The sequence below is a fragment of the Mastigoproctus giganteus genome, chromosome 3 (assembly GCF_048544385.1).
Source record: "Mastigoproctus giganteus isolate SK-2022 chromosome 3, ASM4854438v1, whole genome shotgun sequence".
Lineage (NCBI taxonomy): Eukaryota > Metazoa > Arthropoda > Arachnida > Uropygi > Thelyphonidae > Mastigoproctus > Mastigoproctus giganteus.
Genome location: NC_143577.1, coordinates 254,262,614 through 254,281,263, shown reverse-complemented (window position 1 = coordinate 254,281,263; position 18,650 = coordinate 254,262,614). Strand labels below are relative to the sequence as shown.

Below are 18,650 nucleotides of genomic sequence, written 5' to 3'. Positions count from 1 at the left end.
TGGGTGTATTCAGAATCACAACAAATTACTCTGGCAGGTCCTGCCACCTAGTTTCCTGGGATTTCAGTGGCTAGGACCTAAAAAAAAAAAAAATTTACACGTTTGACATTAATGCTTAATTGGATTGCTGTTAGGAAATCACTGGTTGGGGTTGAAAACTAAAGAGATGTGTTAAAGGCCTTACTAATACTGAATATTAAAAGAAACAAACAGTTGGTTGAAATATCTAATTCAGCGGACTGAAAGATTGGGGTGCAGAATACATTTAAGCTGTACTACTTTAGCTTTAGCAAAGGCACATGATGCAAGAAAGCAAGCTTATATAACATCAGCCAAAAAACAAAAAAAAAAAAAAAAAAACCACCCCTTATTTCACCCATCCACTCACTCCAAATGTTTGACAAGTTCTGCCTTGAATCTATTTAAGCTATCAACTTCTGCAACGACAGATAGAAGTTTGTTCCAGCGATCAACCACCTGCTGGCTAAAGGCAAACTTCCGCACATCTATCCTACAACCATTTTTCCTCAATTTCACCCATCCACTCACTCCAAATGTTTGACAAGTTCTGCCTTGAATCTATTTAAGCTATCAACTTCTGCAACGACAGATAGAAGTTTGTTCCAGCGATCAACCACCTGCTGGCTAAAGGCAAACTTCCGCACATCTATCCTACAACCATTTTTCCTCAATTTGAATTTATGCCCTCTTAGGCGATTATTCTGACAAGAGGAAGAATCCATCTGCATTGAGCATGCTCAAACCATTCAAGGCTTTATACACCTCAATCAGATCACCTTGCAGGTGCCTAGTCTCCAGACACTAATTTGCAAAACTTAAGCCTTTCTTCGTAAGAGCAACCCTTTGTTACATTCCCTAATCTTGTTGCCATTCTCTGTACTCGTTTCATCAGCTCTACATCCTCCTTAAAATGAGGCCTGCAGACCTGTATACAGTATTCAAGCTGTGGCCTAACCATTGCCTTATACAAGGGGATAACATCTCCTTATCCCTGCTAGAAAAATAGCTGAATATCACTGACAAGACACCATGAGCTACTCCTGCAGACCGTCTGCACTTCTCAGAAAATTTCATATCTGCCTGCATAATTACCTCCACATCCTTTTCATTCTCTACCACTGTCAGTGTGGTACCACAGAGTTGATACATTACTCTGGGATTACTGCTTCCCATATGTAGTACTTTGCATTTGTCAATGTTAAACTTCATTTGCCACCTCAGCCCATCTGCCCAACTTTTCCAGATCCTGTTGTAGCAGTGTACTGTCATTAGTGTCATTAACAATCCTGCCAACTTTGTATCATCTGCAAACTTGGACATTAAGCCTGATGTACCATCATCAATATCATTTATAAATAGAGAAAACAACAATGGACCCAACACTGACACCTGAGGGACTCCACTAATAACATTAGTCCAAGAAGAGCAGTGTCCATTGATTACCACTCTCTGTCTTCTCCCACTCAACCATCTCTTTATCCATAGCAGAAATTTGCCTCCAATGCCACACTGCTCCAATTTGTGCAGCAGTATCAAAGGTCCAAATATATGATAAGATCCAAAGATCCTTTTCTAAGATCCAAATATATGATATCAAAGTTATTCTTTGCATCCAGTTCCTTTGTGATTACATCATAGTATCCAATCAAATTAGTCAGACAAAACTTCCCCTTAACCAACCCATGCTGTGTCCGAGCTATAACTCAAGTCTTGTCTAGATGATCCTACAATGCTTCTTTAACCAGTGCCTCTATTAATTTCCCTGGAACAGAAGTTAAACTAACAGGTCTGTAATTACCTGTCTCCTTTTGATCCTCCTTTGTGGATTGGGGTCATATTTGCTCATCTCCAGTCCATGGCAACCTCCCCTGAGTCCAGGGCAGCTCTCATAATTATGGCTAAGGGTTTGCTTACTTCCTTTGCCGCCTCCTTTAATATTTGTATAACTGGATAGATTCCATCCATCCCTTTCTTGTGTTTATCTTCAACAATTTCTCCTCCACTTTACTCTCAGTTATTACAAGATTATCTATCTTACTGCCAGAGTTGAATAATGCCGGTGTCCCACAAGGTTCAGTTCTTTCCCCCACTCTTTTCCTCTTGTATATTAATGACCTTCTTCTATTGACTCGAAATCCTATCCATAGTTTTGCCGATGATAGCACATTGCATTCCACTTTCCATTTTGAGAAACTTGTCCAGCTCAATTAGCTTCAACTTCTCGAAAATCTGCTACCAATTCCTTAAATGCCGATCTTCAGGTAATTCTCCAGTGGGACAAAGACAACTTAGTTGATTTCAACCCTTCTAAAACTCAGTCTTGTCTTATATCTCACAAAAAGGATTCATCTGCTCCTATGCTTATCTTTGGTGACACTCTGATTTCTAGGCAAAATGATATATCTCTTTTGGAGATTACCCTGACTTCTAATCTCTCTTGGCACACAAGCATATTACAAATATTGCTTCCTCTGCATCTAAAAAACTTGGTTTTCTCTTTCGCTCTCGGCGTTACTTTTCTTCCAAACAGCTGTTCACTCTGTACAAATCGCAAATCCGCCCTACCATGGAATATTGTTCCCACATCTGGGGTAGTGCCCCCAAAACCTCTCTCAGGCTTCTTGATTCCGTTCAGAAGAGGGCAGTTAGGTTAATTAATGATTCATCTCTAACAGAGTCTCTCCACTCATGTCTCATAGACGTTCTGTTTCTGCTGCATGCCTCTTCTACAGATATTTCCATGGGCACTGTTCTTCTGAATTGGCTTCTATAATTCCCCCTCTCTCTTTCAAAACAGTCCGAACACATGCCCCCCACCAGCCAACATCCATTTACTGTCCACTTCAAACTCACAGAGCCAACTTTTCACCTTCCTCGTTTATTCATTCAACTGCTGTTTTCTGGAACAACTTTCCTTCATACGTATTTCCTGAAAATTACAGTCTACAGAAGTTCAAGTCCAATGTCAACAAATATCTTCTGTCTTCTTCTTCTCAACCTCCAACCCAAGCACGGTACTAAGTACTACAGGTTCTAATACATCTCGTGTTTGGGGTTTACATAAAAAAAAAAAAAAAAAAAAAACCTCTGGTATTCCCTTCACTGAATAACTCCTGTGTGAATGTTGATGCAAAATATTCATTTTGTTTGTTAGCTACTTGAGCAGGATCATTAACAGTTGAACCATCGACATCAAATGGACCAATCTGATTCATCCCCTTCCTTCTAGAGTTTACATAAGTGAAGAACTCTTTGCTGTTTTTCTTTGCATCCTTTGCCAAAGATTTCTTGTAATCTGCCTTTGCCTGCCTAACCTCCTTTGTAACTTGGTTACAGACCAGCTTATATCTATCATAGGCTTCTATGTCTCATGTTAATTTATATGTATCCCATGCATTTTTCTTCTCTGTCACATGTCTAATTAGTTCATCTGACAAGGCCTAAATCTTGAACAATATTTCTATGTTGGTATGAAAAGCCTAGTACTTCCAAGATTAATTCTTTGAATGCTTCCTATTTTGAATTTGCTGTTGGTAACATCTTCAGTTGTTTCCACCGAATAGAATTTAAATACTGTCTCAGACCACCATAGTCACCTTTACAAAAGCAAAAATCCTTCCCTTTACCCTTGATGGTAGTTACCTCTTTGAGTAAATCTCAGTTCAGCACACTGAAGCAAAAGCAAAAGCAAAAATCCTTCCCTTTACCCTTGATGGTCGTTTCCTCTTTGAGTAAATCTCACTTCAGCACACTGTGATCACTGCAACCTAGTGGTTCCTTTATCTGCAGATACTTGATGCATGAAGAATCACTACTGATAATTAGATCAAGAGTATTACTCCCTCTAGTTGCCTCCCGAACATGCTGCTGTAGAAAACAATCATCCAATAAATCCACAAAAGCCTTGCTAGTGACTAACAGTTGAACTTTTCATTTTTGGACCAAATCAGGTACACGAGTAAAAGAAAAATTGGATAATTTCAATAGGACATTCAAGTAATGGAGAAGAGATATCACAGAAGATGGAATGCAATTATGATAGGCAATTACCTGTGGAAATTGTGCCACAGGTAATTGTGGCAAAAATACAGGACCATGCTGAGAAAATGCCACGAGCTAGGCCACAATGCCTACGTGTCTGCAATTCTGCCCAGATACGATAGGAGGGATTATATGTTAAAAGCCTTGTGGATTAACTCAAGACATGAAGGACTCTGAAAGGTTTTTGGGGGAAATTTCTATAAGCTTGGCCCACACTTGTAGATAGAAGGAATTTGTTTTGTAGAGACGGGATACACTTAAACAAAGGTGGTGTAAACGTTTTTGTCAGTATTACTGAGGATACCTTAAAGGTTCAGGGAAACTGCTAGTTAGGGGGGATGTGGGTAATACTGACATGTGTTTATCTGATAATATTGGTCAAAGTAACTCTTGTACATACCTCAAGAGTTCTTATCTGTTTCCACGACATATTATCTAGATGTTCTGGGGGCAGAAACATTTCAAGTGAGCGGGTAGCTAATGCCAGGGTTGTTAAATATACAAGTACAGTAAGTCTCAATTGTTTATATAGTAATGTTAGAAGTGTCAGCAATAAAATGAGCAAATTTGAACTGCTGGTTAAAACAAGTAACACGGACATAATAGGACTTACGGAAACGTGGTGCCAACAGTAAATAGGAGATGATGAGTTTCAGTATGGTTTTTATAATGTATTTAGGAAGGACAGGGTAAACAGAAGGGGTGGTGGGGTAATGCTTCTTATCAGAAGCAGCCTGTGTGCGACGATAGCGTTCCCAGATTCAGATGTTTCACGCTAGTACAGAATCTGCATGGTGTGAGATAGTTGGAAACAAAGGTATAATGCGAGTAGGAGTAATCTACAGACCAGGTGATTGTGAAGATTATGACGAAAGCCTCTACAAGCAAATGAAATGGGCAAGTAAGTGTCAATGTCTTATTATGGGTTATATCAATTTGGCTCTAATTGATTGGAGAAAATCAATTTAACAGGGATATGTTGTGCATTAAGGTCTGTAATGGTTCCTGGCATAGGTAGAATGTATACCTGATCTTTCAGAAATCTCCAGAAAGTAAAATCTAAAGGAGCAATGTCGGAGGATTATGGGGAGTGAAGGGGTGAGAGATCACAAAATCAGTCTATCAGTGTTCCTTGACCAATCCCCTTTCCAGAAAACACCGTGTTCAGGTATGCATAAATTCCTTTGTGGTAGGTAATGCAGCAGAGCTTCATCTTATTGGAAATCAAATCACCATCACTGTCATCCTGCAGCTGAGGTAGGAGTAAATTCTGTAACATGTCCAGATCCATGATGCTTGTGATGGTAGCTACAGACTGTACCTCACTGAACCAAAGTATGCACTTCATCTTTTCTGGTTGGTAAATTCTACCATGATTAAGTTTTGTAATTATACTGCCATCTATTGCAGCATGCACATTTTCTGGTTGTTGAATAAAAACTTTAAAGTGTTCTCTATCACCTTGAAGTTGTTTCAGGTTTTATCATATATACTAGTTGCACAATAACATTTTAGTTTTGTAAAGGACGTTTGTGAATGCTCTGTATTATGTGCAAGAATGTACAAATTCTTGTATATATTATGTGCAAAAATTTATATAATACCATTCATCAGCTATTTGAAGTTTTACCATTAAGCCCTTCCAATGCATTTAATGTCCAGTGTGTAAATCTATCTTAAAGCAATGCCCTCAAGCTGGACAGATAGCATATCTTAGTCTTACCATAATACTTATCAAAAAGAATATATCTCTTCAGAGATTCTTTGGACATATCCTATTCAGAAGGTAAAAGAGACACTGAAAGAAAGCAAAAACAAAAGTTTTGTCATGGTTTTGTTTACTTCAGAGCTCCTATAAGCAAGATAACTGAACGGCAACAGGCAATAAAAACTCTTCTGCCACTAGTACTGCCCGGTACCTGAACCTGACTTAACTCTGAAGTGTAAATTCCACACCACAATCCATGCATACAAATAAAAATGTTCTTGTTTATACTCTGGCATGCCCACCAGATCAGAGGAGTTAATAAATCATGAATACATCATTAATTGTAATTAGCAGTTGAGGGCTTGAACAAAGGTGCACTAAAAAGAGTGTGTGCCACTGCCCTCTTTGCTCCTGACCGCTTGGCTATGTCAGGCCTAATATGCACACCTGAAAGTCTCCTCCAGCATATTACATGGATAGTGTGATGCTCTCTTTCCAAAGAATTACTAATAGAAAACTTCAGCAAAATTCTGTAACTAAGAGTATGCTGACCTAAACACCAGTTGAATATTATGACAAGCTTAAACCAGTTAACCTAATCATAATACAGATTCTGGTGTGCAATGCATATGCTCAATATGGTTTCAATGTATTCTAAAAATAACATTTAAGAAATTTTCAATATTCTTATGTATTAATTAAAGCTGAATTCACAATGCACTTGTTCTAGTTAATCTAGCTGCCGTTTTCTGGAACAACCTTCCTTCATACGTATTTCCTGAAAATTACAATCTACAGATTATGAAATAATGGTAGCTATAAACTTATAAACTATAATAATAAGTTTTAAATGTTACCTTTTTAAGATCATGAGAAGAAACAGATAAAGATGATACAAGATGGGCCATATCCAGAAAACAGCATGGTTTTGAGCCAAACTTTTCATAAAATGACATCAAGACATCAACCATAGTTCCTAATCACATAAGATATCCCAATGATGAAAATTAAAAAAAAAAAAAAAAAAAAAAAAAAACAACGAATAAAATAAATAATAATAATAAAATAAGACATTAATGATATTTATGAATAAATAAAGTTATTTATAAATACAGAAATAATAGTATAAGTGTACAATGATATTTAAAGCCGATAATGCTGAACAATCACTCGGAAAGTTTTTCTTCATTTAAGATTATAAATACACAGTATCAAAAAATATAAGCTCAATATGCAATTTGCTAATTTAATTCATAATTATAATATTTAAAGACTTTAATTAAGGAATTCATTATGAGAATCTAACCAATCAAAATACAGTAGACCATCGAAAATCCGAACGTCAATAATCCGAATGAGCCAGTGTTTCTTTTTTTTTTTTTTTTTTTTTTTAAATGCTGGTGCCATAAAATAATTACAGTAAGCACCGGTTATAGTGATCACATTTACGAACTGAATTTTGATTCTATTAAATTGCAATTCTAATAAGCGAAAATCAGAGGAATATTATCCACAGGCTATAAATCACAAATTTACACTTTTATTACCTTACCAATTAAAAAATTAAATGATACATAAAAATCGGAAGAATATTATCCACAGGTTAGCAAAATAAAAATAAATTTACGCTAACGTACATAGCTTCATGAACATACATACAGTACCAACTAAACATTACACTGTAATCTGTTATTCAACACGCTTTGTAATTGATATTTCTGTTCAGACTTTTTTTGGCGTAAAATCTAAAACAATAAAAAAAGATAAGCGTTAATCAATAACAAAGAACATGGCATGCAAAAATTGCAACAAACATGATACATGCTTGAGATACAGAGCAAAAAGTTTACGAAGTTTAGATATAGAAATGAAGAGAAGATTCTGAACATTTATTTACAAAGTTTTATTTTACCTTACTGTAGTTATAGCATCATCTTCATCTATTAAAAGAAGACATTTTTAACACCTGAATTGAAGATACCTGAATAAACAGGCTTTCAAAGGGAGAAAGAGGGTTTTCATTAGTAAAATTTTATGAGGTTGGAAAGTCAACCATAACAGACATTAAAAACAACAAGGAAAAATTTTAAAGTTTGCATCGAAACTTGATTCAGATGATGGTGCAAAAAAAGAGAAAAATTATGAGAAAAGCTAATGACCCATCCCTCAAAGATGACGTTTATTTGTGATTCATACAGAGATGAAGTTTAGGAGAACCAATATTTGGACCTTTGTTGTGTGAAAAAGCACTGGATTTTAACAAAAAAATTAAGCAGTCCCTCAGGTTTTAAAGCCAGTACAGGCTGGCTAAAAAACTTTAAATCATAGCATGGCATTAGAGAACTTCGCATTGAAGGGGAAATTTAATCTTATGATTTTGCTGCAGGGGAATCGTTTAAAAACAGTTTATCAATCTAATGGAAAGTAAAGGATATTCCAAAGATGATGTATACAATGCTGACCAGACTAGAATAAACTGGAAGTCACTGCCCTGAAACTCTCTTGCAACTCACCATGAAACAGCTGTTCCCCTGTTTGAAGTGAGTAAAAAGTGAGTTTCAACTATGCCATTGATGTTGATGGGGAAAATCAAAGAAACCCCATTGTTTTAAAATGTCTCCTGCCTCCATGTGAGCTATAAAGTGCAAAAAAGCATAGATGAACTGAGAAGTGCTTACCAATTGGTTTACCAATAATTTTATTCTGAATGTCAAAAAGTATCGTAAACAAGGCAAAATGGCAAGGTCTTGCTTATCACAGACAACACTCCATCACATCCTTCAGTGGAAACATTAAAACAAAATAGACAACAGATTCGAGGTCATGTTTCTTCTACCAAACGTTATCTCCCTCCTCCAAACCGATGGATCAGGAAGTCATCAAGAAGTTGAAGAGAATCTACAAAAAACATGTCTTGTGTCGTTTGCTTTTGGCAGAAAGCATCATAGCTTTTTTGAAAAAGCTCAGTCTCGAGGACAGCTGCTACATATTAGCCGACACATGGGAATCAGTCACTGCACAGAATTTAAAAAATGCTTGGAAAAAACTGACCTATTGCAGAAGAACCATAGGAGATGAGCAGAATCTGAACTGAAGAGTGACGGACAAATACTGAGTGACATGATCAACTTGTTTCAGTCAATCACTGGGTTAGTGTAAAAAAATTTGGAGGTCCTAAAGTCTCGAAACTTTATATTAAACAGTTGGACAGACAACTTGAGTAGTCGAGACCTGCTAATTTTTGCAAAGTCAGACAAATGCTAATAATTTATTGTAATTTTTCCTTGATGGATCTGCGATCTCATTATGGATTTAAGATAAACTTTGTGGATTTTTTCCAAAAAGGATAGTATAGGCTATTTTTGAAATATTATATATTTTAAGGCAGAAGAATTCTCTTATCTGGGGTTTTCTTCAGAAATGGCTGCATCCGGGTGAGGTGTAATTCGAAAGGTGTTGAAATAGCATATATCTGAAGGGGGACGAAGAAAAAGCAAGCTTTTGTCCTAAATCCTTGCATGGAGAATAATTATAGATATAACTAATATTTGGAATATTCATTATTCTATTCATTAGCCTATACTATCTTTTTTGGAAAAAATCCATAAAGTTTACCTTAAATACATAATGAGATCGCAGATCTACTATAAGGAAAAATTACAATAAATTTACAAAAATTAGTGGGTCTCGACAACTCAAGTTGTCTGTCCAACTGTCAATCACTGGGTTTGAAGATTACAATGAAGGTGATGCAAGGGCGTGGCTGGAAAATGATTTTGAGGCTATGGTAAAGAAAGCCTGCATGAGAAGCACACAAAAGTTCAATGGAATTTACCGGTAAAAGTACTTTGCCGTAACGGCATTTGTATTGTTGCTCGCTCAGTAAACAGACGGTGGTTGTTATCGGTCTGGAGTAGAAATTGAATCCCACGGGAGTTTGAAACCCTCCCGAAGTGGAGGGGAGTAACCTGACCTTTTTTCTTTAGAATCACTAATTGAATTAACTAACTGAATCACGAACAGAGGCATATTGGAAGTTCTGGAGTCAAAAAAAATGTTTGTAACGTAGTTTCACCAGTAAAAGTTTGCATTGTTCTCGTGTGGGCTTCCTTGACTCTCTCTTTTTTTTTTTAATGAACAATTTATCCACTAGTCCATCAGTGATTCTAAAGAAAAAAGGTTAGGTTACCCCCTCCACTTTGGGAGGTTCAATCTCCCATGGGATTCAATTTCTACTCCTGACCAATAACACCCACTGTCTGTTTACCGAGCGAGCAACAATACAAATGCCGTTATGGCAAAGTACTTCTACCAGTAAATTTCATCGAACAATTTGCGCACTTCTCATGCAGGCTTTCTTTACCTTTGCCGATTTTCATGCTACAGGGTTTCCTGTTTTAAATGAAATTGTGAAGGTAAACAAAACCGGAGCTCCTGAAAATGATACGGACGAAGACGACAACGAGAAAATGACGTCAACACTCAGCATCATAGTGCTGAGCCGTTAGCCGCACTAGAGACTGTGATGGCTTGGTACGAGCAACAAACTGAATGTTGTCCAACTCAACTACCCTTGCTGAAAAGAGTGACGGATCTGGCAGAAAAAAACAAGAAGTTCGAAAATGGTGCAGCAAAAAATAAGTAATTATTTTCGTTAAAGGCCTAAACATATGTGTTATTGTGGCTGAAAGTTGCATTTGTTTTGTTACCTAAGAATAAAAATACCTAAGTACAACTTAGTGCTTTTATTTCTAAACTTACTAAACCTTTTTTTTAGTCTCCAGAAAAGTATTTTTGATGAGTTCAAAAATCCGAACAAACCGAAAGTTTGAATTACCCCTTCCCAATTAGTTTGGATTATCAATACTCTACTGTACTGATATTCTAACAATTAAATGATAAGAACTTTTTAAATTAGTAATGTATTACTTAGATTACTAATTTAAAATAAACTGACTTTGTTATCAGTAAGGATCCATCTGTAGAGTTTTCAGATATTAATATTTACTGTAATACTATTGAAGTAGTCTATTTAAAGAAGTAAATAGTCAAATCAAGGGAAAGAAGAAGGGTTTTTGTTTTTACAAGGGTCTTAGAAGACATTGTGGGTGTAATTTTGATCTACTCAAGAGCTGTCTGGGGTATCCTTCACAATCAGATAACATGGTAAGAAGTATGTGAAGGTGAATATTTTTATACCTCAGACGAAATTGAATTTTTTTCAAACATCTCTTGAAACGTTTGAAAAATCAAAGAATATATGAAAAAAATCCTAGTCCAAGGTATTTGATTGGCATCACAGGCTAATTAGATGACCACGAATCCCTGAAAGACAGCATGGCAGATGGCTTAAACCATGTGGAACAAAAACAATGTGAAACAGATTATGCATACTAGTCATGAACAGAGAGTATCAATGAACCACAAAGAAAGTTGGAATGTCTGAAGTTAATTACTTTGCCATCCTCAGAAAGGATCTGAAGTTGCATTGATACAACTAAACACAGCCTAACATAAATGCTGATTTGAGAAAAACATGATGACTGCATGAGAAACACAAAGAGTTACTTAAAAAGAATAGATGATGAAACAAAGTGTTCTTGAACCAATGACATCCCCACTGTGAAAGTTGCCATCACTGAGAAAGAATTCCAGCAAAATCACTTGAAGGGAAAGTGATAATGGGCTTTGACTAACAGGGCACTGCACACCAGTGTGTTTATTCTAGAGGGTGATGTAGTCAACTAAGAGATGCTTGCCTATCTGTAAGGAACAGTTTACCTTCCTGTGGAAAACCAAAGACCAAGTTATCTGCACAAAGTCCTCGTGTACTGCTACTGTTTGTGCAGCAGCCACACACAAAGCATAAAATTAGCCACATAGTGCAAGGACGGCACAGGTTTTTGCTTACCAGCCAATAATAATAGTTAATGACAATAACAAAGAATAAAATAATGATAAAAAATAAATCAAAAATAACAATAAAATGTAAGGGAAGGTACACAAAATAAAAGAAAGCTATATAAAAAGTGGATAAGAAAATAGACTAATTATGTACTTCCCTTCTTACATACACAACTATCCAGCTCACCAAATTTATTCAAACTATCAGCTTCAACTAACTGCAGAGGTAACTTCTTCCAGTAATCAACAATCCTCAGGCTATAAAGAAAACTTCCTACAATCAAAGCTCTTTGCCTGTAATTTGAGTGTATGGATTCTATTCTGGAATCCTTTATAAAGTGAAAATTTTTCCTTCATTCATTTTACTATCCTCACTCAGAGCCAGACAGACCTCAATCAGGTCCCCACTAAGATGCCTGGTAGACATGCTCTATAGCCCATATAATCAAAGTCTCCACATATGGTCATTCTTCAGCCAATCTCACTGTGTAGGTTGGCTGTCATTAGACCTTTTCAAGAAGCTCAATGTCTTTTCTTTAAATGAGGCCTACATACTTGGACAAAGTAGTCCAAATGTGGTCTTACAATTACCTTATATAGCAGCATTATCACCTCCTATCTCCACAGGCTATTGTTTGATAAATCATTGATAATACACCATGGGTTTTCCAGGCCACCTGTTTACACTGCTCAGAGAACTTTATGTGTGCCTGTATCATAATTCCCAGATCCCTTTCTCCCGCTACTGTTTTGCATTCGACTCCACCATGTGTACAAATTGTTTTGGGATTGCTATTCACCAAAATAATTATACACTTGCATTTTGTTGCATTAAAACAGCTGCCAGTTTTCTGACCATCTCCAAAGCCTGTAAAAGCCATCTTGATGGAACATTGCTTGATACTGATCATTAATGGCTTTCCCAATCTCTACATCATCTGCAAATTTTTACATCATACCCTCTATAGCCCATATAATCATCTATCTTGTAGTTAACATCATTTATGAAAATCAGAAATAACAGTGGTCAATAACAGTAATGCTACTCCATCCACCATATTGCATATATTTTCCATAATATGTGAGAAAATATGCACCTCAATAGCAATTTTCTTTTCAGTGAGAGTTCAACAAACCCAAACCCATCTTTTTCAGAATGAGTTTGACTAACATGCATTATCCCATGGCAGCGAGTTTTCCATTAGTGGCTGGATTTGTGGACTGAATTTCTTCATAGACTTTTGAAATTTCTAAAAATTAAAACTACATATATACTTTTAAATATATTAATTTGTTCTTATTTTGACTTTGTTGACCAAAATTATAGCAAAATTGTTAAAAATGAAATCAAAAATTAAAAAACAAATTGTAAAAAAAATTGCCAAAGGAATACGTAAAAAACTATTCCTCTTCTCTAATACCTCTTACATCTATGTTGGAGATATCACTGTATTAGATATTATTGTGCCGCTTCTCTGGAAATGGTTAACAATTTCCTAAGACATCTAACATAAAAACACATCTTCAAAAATTCTGTTGCTGCCACTCAGACTTAATGATTACGGATAAAACATTAATTTTCTGAAGAATCACTCTCTGCCTAAACTTAAAACAATTATATATATAAAACATTATGTACTTAGGAACATTTATATCATGATTATTTTTATATGGTCTCAAAGAACTTCTGGAATAGCTGGCACATTTTGAATCATCATAACATATGCTTACCTATTCTAGATGCTAAAGGATCATTTCTCTCTATAAGATGCCTTAAAAGTTCCAACTGAGCTAGGTACGGTCCTCTTAGTTTCCTCATATCAGAATTTTTATCTTGTTGTTCAACAAGGGAAGCTATAAAGTCTATTGCCATATCAAATGTATAGTCCACTGGCTGATCCAATGACGGACTACAAAATAAAAACCAAACCAAGAAACAATATATCATAATACGCTATTTCTCAAAATTTATTAAATTTACTATTTAATAGTCTATGGGAACAAAATATAATCTCAATCACAGCAATAGAAATAAAACCGCTTTTAATAGAAAGGGAACTTAATTTTTACTATTACTTTCTAAGTTATCTGATATACCCATAAACTCAGTTACCAATTTGATACTATCAGCATGGAAGTCTAAATGTTGTAAATTTTATCAATTTTATCTCTTTACTACTCATCTTGGGGAAATCTATTCTCAGGTGATTTGTCCTAAAATAGGCCACTAAAAAAATCTGAAACGAATACAAACATAAATATTCCTAAACTACTTTTTATATCTGTATTTGTATTATTAAATTTTATTCATATAAAATTAGTATAAAATATCTCAAATTCAGAGGAATAATGAGAAAATTAACAGTCAACATCCTGGATACCAAACTGTTACTTACAGGGATAGTTATTACAAGTTATGCACTGGAAGAGAATATGAGTTCATGAAGCAATGTGTTTTCTGGCAAAAAGGAAAGAACAATGAAAATTTGCAGGATAGCCTGAAATTTCACATTATGCCTTTAAACACCCAATCAATTTTAATAAAAAATAGACATGTGCTCCAAATTTCCAGGTTAACTCATTAGTTACCTATCTGGAGATGAATTATTCAAGGACAAATTATCAGCAAAAATACTGTATGTTGAAGCACCTAAATTTCATAAGAAAGAAAATGGCTGAAGGAGCATTTCAGACATATACTAGTATTAAACATAAATGCAAAGAAGCTTTTTCTGCACCAGCCAAGGAAAGAAAAGAAAATTAATCAAAAAAAAAATAATAATAAAATAAAATACAATAACTATTTGACTCCCCTCCTCATGTAGATAACCTTTGAATTTCTCCAAGTCGTCAGCCGCAACCACCAGTGAAAGCAATTTATCACAGTAATTAACAACTCACTTGTAAAAGAAAGCTTCCTGCATTCCAGTCTAAACCTCTTATCCCATAATTTTAATTTATACTCCTTAGTTCTGGAATCATTTATGATAGAGAAAATTTTACCCTCATTTATTTACTTTCTCCTCTCAGAAACTTATACACCTCAAAGTCTCCTCTAAGATGCCCAGCTTGGAGAACTTCATGCCTAACCATATCATAACACCCAAAACCCTTTCTTCCACTACTATTTTTAGTTCAACTCTACCAAGTTCAAGTTATTCTGGCATTGCTAGTGATGGAGTTATGACTGAACGAGCCCAATTTGGAATCTCCTCTCTTTGATCTTCTCTGGCTTAAAATCTCTCTACCTCATTGTGTTAAATTCATCTGTTGTCTCTACCGTTCTCCCAACTCCACTAATCACTTGGAGCTCTTTGACATCCTCTCTTTGCAACTTGACTTTCTCCAGTCCAACTTTCCTAACAGTGAGGTAATTTTCCTTGGTGATTGTAATGTTCACAACTCCAGCTAGCTTCCATTTTCTAGTCACACCGACCCAGCAGGTCGAGATGCTGAGGCTTTTGCAATTACTAATAACCTAGCACAGATTGTTCATTTACCTACAAGAATACCGGACAATCCTAATCATACAGCCAATACGCTTGATCTTTTTCTCACAAACAACACTTCTAAGTACACGGTCGAAGTGAGAGGTCCTTTAGGCACTTCAGATCACAACCTGGTGATTGTCTCTTCTCCAATGGAACCCTTATCTCATGGCTATTCCCAACCTTGTGTTATTTGGCACTACAAGAATGCAAAATGGGATGACCTGCGAGACTTCTTTTCTTCATTTGCTTGGTTGGATTACTGTTTCAAAACTTCTGATGTCAACGTTTGCTCAGATCGTGTCAGTGAAATTATTCTTGCAGGAATGGAATCCTTTATTCCACACTCCACTTTAAAATCTCGTCCTTTATCTAAACCTTGGTTTTCCAATAAATGTGCTAAGACTGTTCAAGAGAAGAATGTTGCATATCGTAACTGGCTTGTTTCTAATTCTTCAGTTTCATTTTCTGCCTACACCACAGCTCGCAACAATTGTAAAGCAGTTATTAATCAGTCCAAACTAGAGTTTGAACAGGCCAAGAGTAGAAAACGTCTTGCCCTAATGGTAGCCGAGCATTCTGGTCTCTTGCCAAAGCTATTGGCTGCAACTTCTGCCCATCTCTGCTCCCACCTCTGTCCAAACCAGATGGTTCTGTTGTCACTTCAGCCAAGGATAAAGCTGACCTGCTAGCATCCCATTTTTCTTCCAGCTCATGTATTAATGATCTTGGTAAAACACCTCCCACCATTCCCAACACGCTCCATTCAATGCCTCCTGTGGTCTTCCATCAAAAGGATATCAGAAGGATTTTGATGAATCTTGATGCTAAGAAAGCTCCAGGTCCTGATGGCATTTCTCCACTTGTTCTCAAAACCTGTGCTCCTGAATTTACTCCTATTCTTTGCCGCCTTTTCTCACTTTCTTATTCCAAAGGTGTTTTTCCTTCTGCTTGGAAATTTGCTCATATCCAGCCAGTTCCTAAAAAAGGTGACAAATCCCTCCCATCCAATTATCGTCCCATTGCAATTACTTCTACTCTTTCTAAAGTAATGCAGAAATCAATTAACCACCAACTCTTAAACTACCTAGAAACCTTCCGTCTGATCAACGATCGCCAGTATGGATTCCGTCAGTGTCGATCCATTGGTGATATTCTGGCTTATGTTACCCATTTATGGACTAATTCAATGGAAAGGTTCGGTGAAACACAAGTAGTTGCTCTTGACATCACAAAGGCTTTTGATCGTGTTTGGCATAAAGGTCTTCTAAACAAGCTTCCATCTTATGGTTTGCCAACTGTTTTTAGTAATTGGTGATCCAGTTTTCTCTCTGAACGCTCACTGAGGGTGATGGTAGATGGCTCTCTGTCTTCTAACTTCTCCACTAATGCTGGTGTCCCCCAAGGTTCAGTTCTTTCCCCCACTCTTTTCCTCTTGTATATTAATGACCTTCTTCTATTGACTCGAAATCCTATCCATAGTTTTGCCGATGATAGCACATTGCATTCCACTTTCCATTTTGAGAAAGTTGTCCAGCTCAATCAGCTTCAACTTCTCGAAAATCTGCTACCAATTCCTTAAATGCCGATCTTCAGGTAATTCTCCAGTGGGACAAAGACAACTTAGTTGATTTCAACCCTTCTAAAACTCAGTCTTGTCTTATATCTCACAAAAAGGATTCATCTGCTCCTATGCTTATCTTTGGTGACACTCTGATTTCTAGGCAAAATGATATATCTCTTTTGGAGATTACCCTGACTTCTAATCTCTCTTGGCACACAAGCATATTACAAATATTGCTTCCTCTGCATCTAAAAAACTTGGTTTTCTCTTTCGCTCTCGGCGTTACTTTTCTTCCAAACAGCTGTTCACTCTGTACAAATCGCAAATCCGCCCTACCATGGAATATTGTTCCCACATCTGGGGTGGTGCCCCCAAAACCTCTCTCAGGCTTCTTGATTCCGTTCAGAAGAGGGCAGTTAGGTTAATTAATGATTCATCTCTAACAGAGTCTCTCCACTCATGTCTCATAGATGTACTGTTTCTGCTGCATGCCTCTTCTACAGATACTTCCATGGGCACTGTTCTTCTGAATTGGATTGTATAATTCTCAGTCTCTCTTTCAAAACAGTCCGAACACGAGCCGCCACCAGCCAACATCCATTTACTGTCCAACTTCAAACCCACAGAACCAACTTTTCATCTTCCTCATTTAATCATTCAACTGCCGTTTTCTGGAAAAACCTTCCTTCATACAAATTTTTCTGAAAATTACAATCTACAGAAGTTCAAGTCCAATGTCAACAAATATCTTCTTTCGTCTTCTCAACCTCCAACCCAAGCACGGTACTAAGTACTATTGGTTCTAATACCTCTCGTGTTTGGGGTTCACATAAAAAAAAAAAAAAAAAAAAATCAAAACACCTCCAAATATACAGACGTTGGGGGAACTGTAACATTGGTTTGAACAGCAGTGGTAATAGCAGATATACGTTTGTATTGTTGGACAGTTGCTGCATATGAGTGTGTTCCTGTGATTGGTGATACTTGTTTCTTTGCTTCAAGATATGTAACTTTATGCTCAATTTTGTACTTTTCAATCATTTTTTCTTGTTTCCATGTTTAACAGTCTTCGGAAAAAGCGGAGTGATTGACCTTACAATTTGGACACTGTAAAGGTTGTGCAGAACATTCGGTATGGACATTATGCAGCACATACTGCAGCCCCTCGACATACTGCCTGTGAATGATCAAATTTCTGACATTTGAAGCATCTAATAGGGTTTTGGTATATACAGTCAGACATAACAGTTCAAATATTTGGTCTTTACAGAAGTTGGTGGATTTGGCAAATTAAAGGTTAGTAGTATGTTTCTAATTGGAAGTAATGAGCCATCCCTTTTAATAAGGATTCTCTTGACCTGAATTATGTTTTGTTCTGAGAGTTCCTGTTTAATTTCTTCGTCAGTTACATGTAGAAGGTTTAGTGGAGTTATATTCAGTTATAATATTTTATTATTATATTCTATTTTTTTCTTATTTATTTTATTCTTATTTTATTTTTTTGTTATTTTATTATTATTGTTATTTATTTTTTTATTATTATTAATATATATATATATTTTTTTTGGCTGGTGCAGCATAAGCCATTGCCTTCCTTGCACCGTGTAGTAATTACTAATTTTTTTTAATTTTTTATTTTTAGGCGCATTAGCAATGAAGGCCATATTGCTCCGGGATATGCAGTAGTCATTCTCTGACCTTTCTGCATCCTCCGTATTTGGTGGTGACGGGCTCGAACACCGGTCTAATCAAGAAGTGTGTGCTACGCACTGCTGCTCCTTCCCACCTGGCTACGGAAGTGCCAACGCCATTACTAATACTAAGTGTAAGATCTTATACTGTGCTGGATTAAAACATAACTGCCACTTTTCTGACCATCCTGAAGTCTATCTAAGTTGTCTTGAATAAGCTCTGCTTAGTGGTC

General features: G+C 36.3%; 1 protein-coding gene across 2 annotated transcripts in view; it reads right to left on the bottom strand.

Annotated features, from left to right (window-relative positions):
• Positions 1-18,650, bottom strand: part of psidin (phagocyte signaling impaired) — a 513,704-nt gene that overhangs the window by 312,999 nt on the left and 182,055 nt on the right. For both annotated transcript variants that reach the window (XM_090371034.1, XM_090371035.1), the window contains exons 9-10: positions 13,406-13,584; positions 6,628-6,746 (exon numbers count right to left, since the gene is read on the bottom strand). In XM_090371034.1, coding sequence (XP_090227160.1) covers positions 6,628-6,746; positions 13,406-13,584 — 298 coding nt within the window. The remainder of the gene's footprint in view (positions 1-6,627; positions 6,747-13,405; positions 13,585-18,650) is intronic.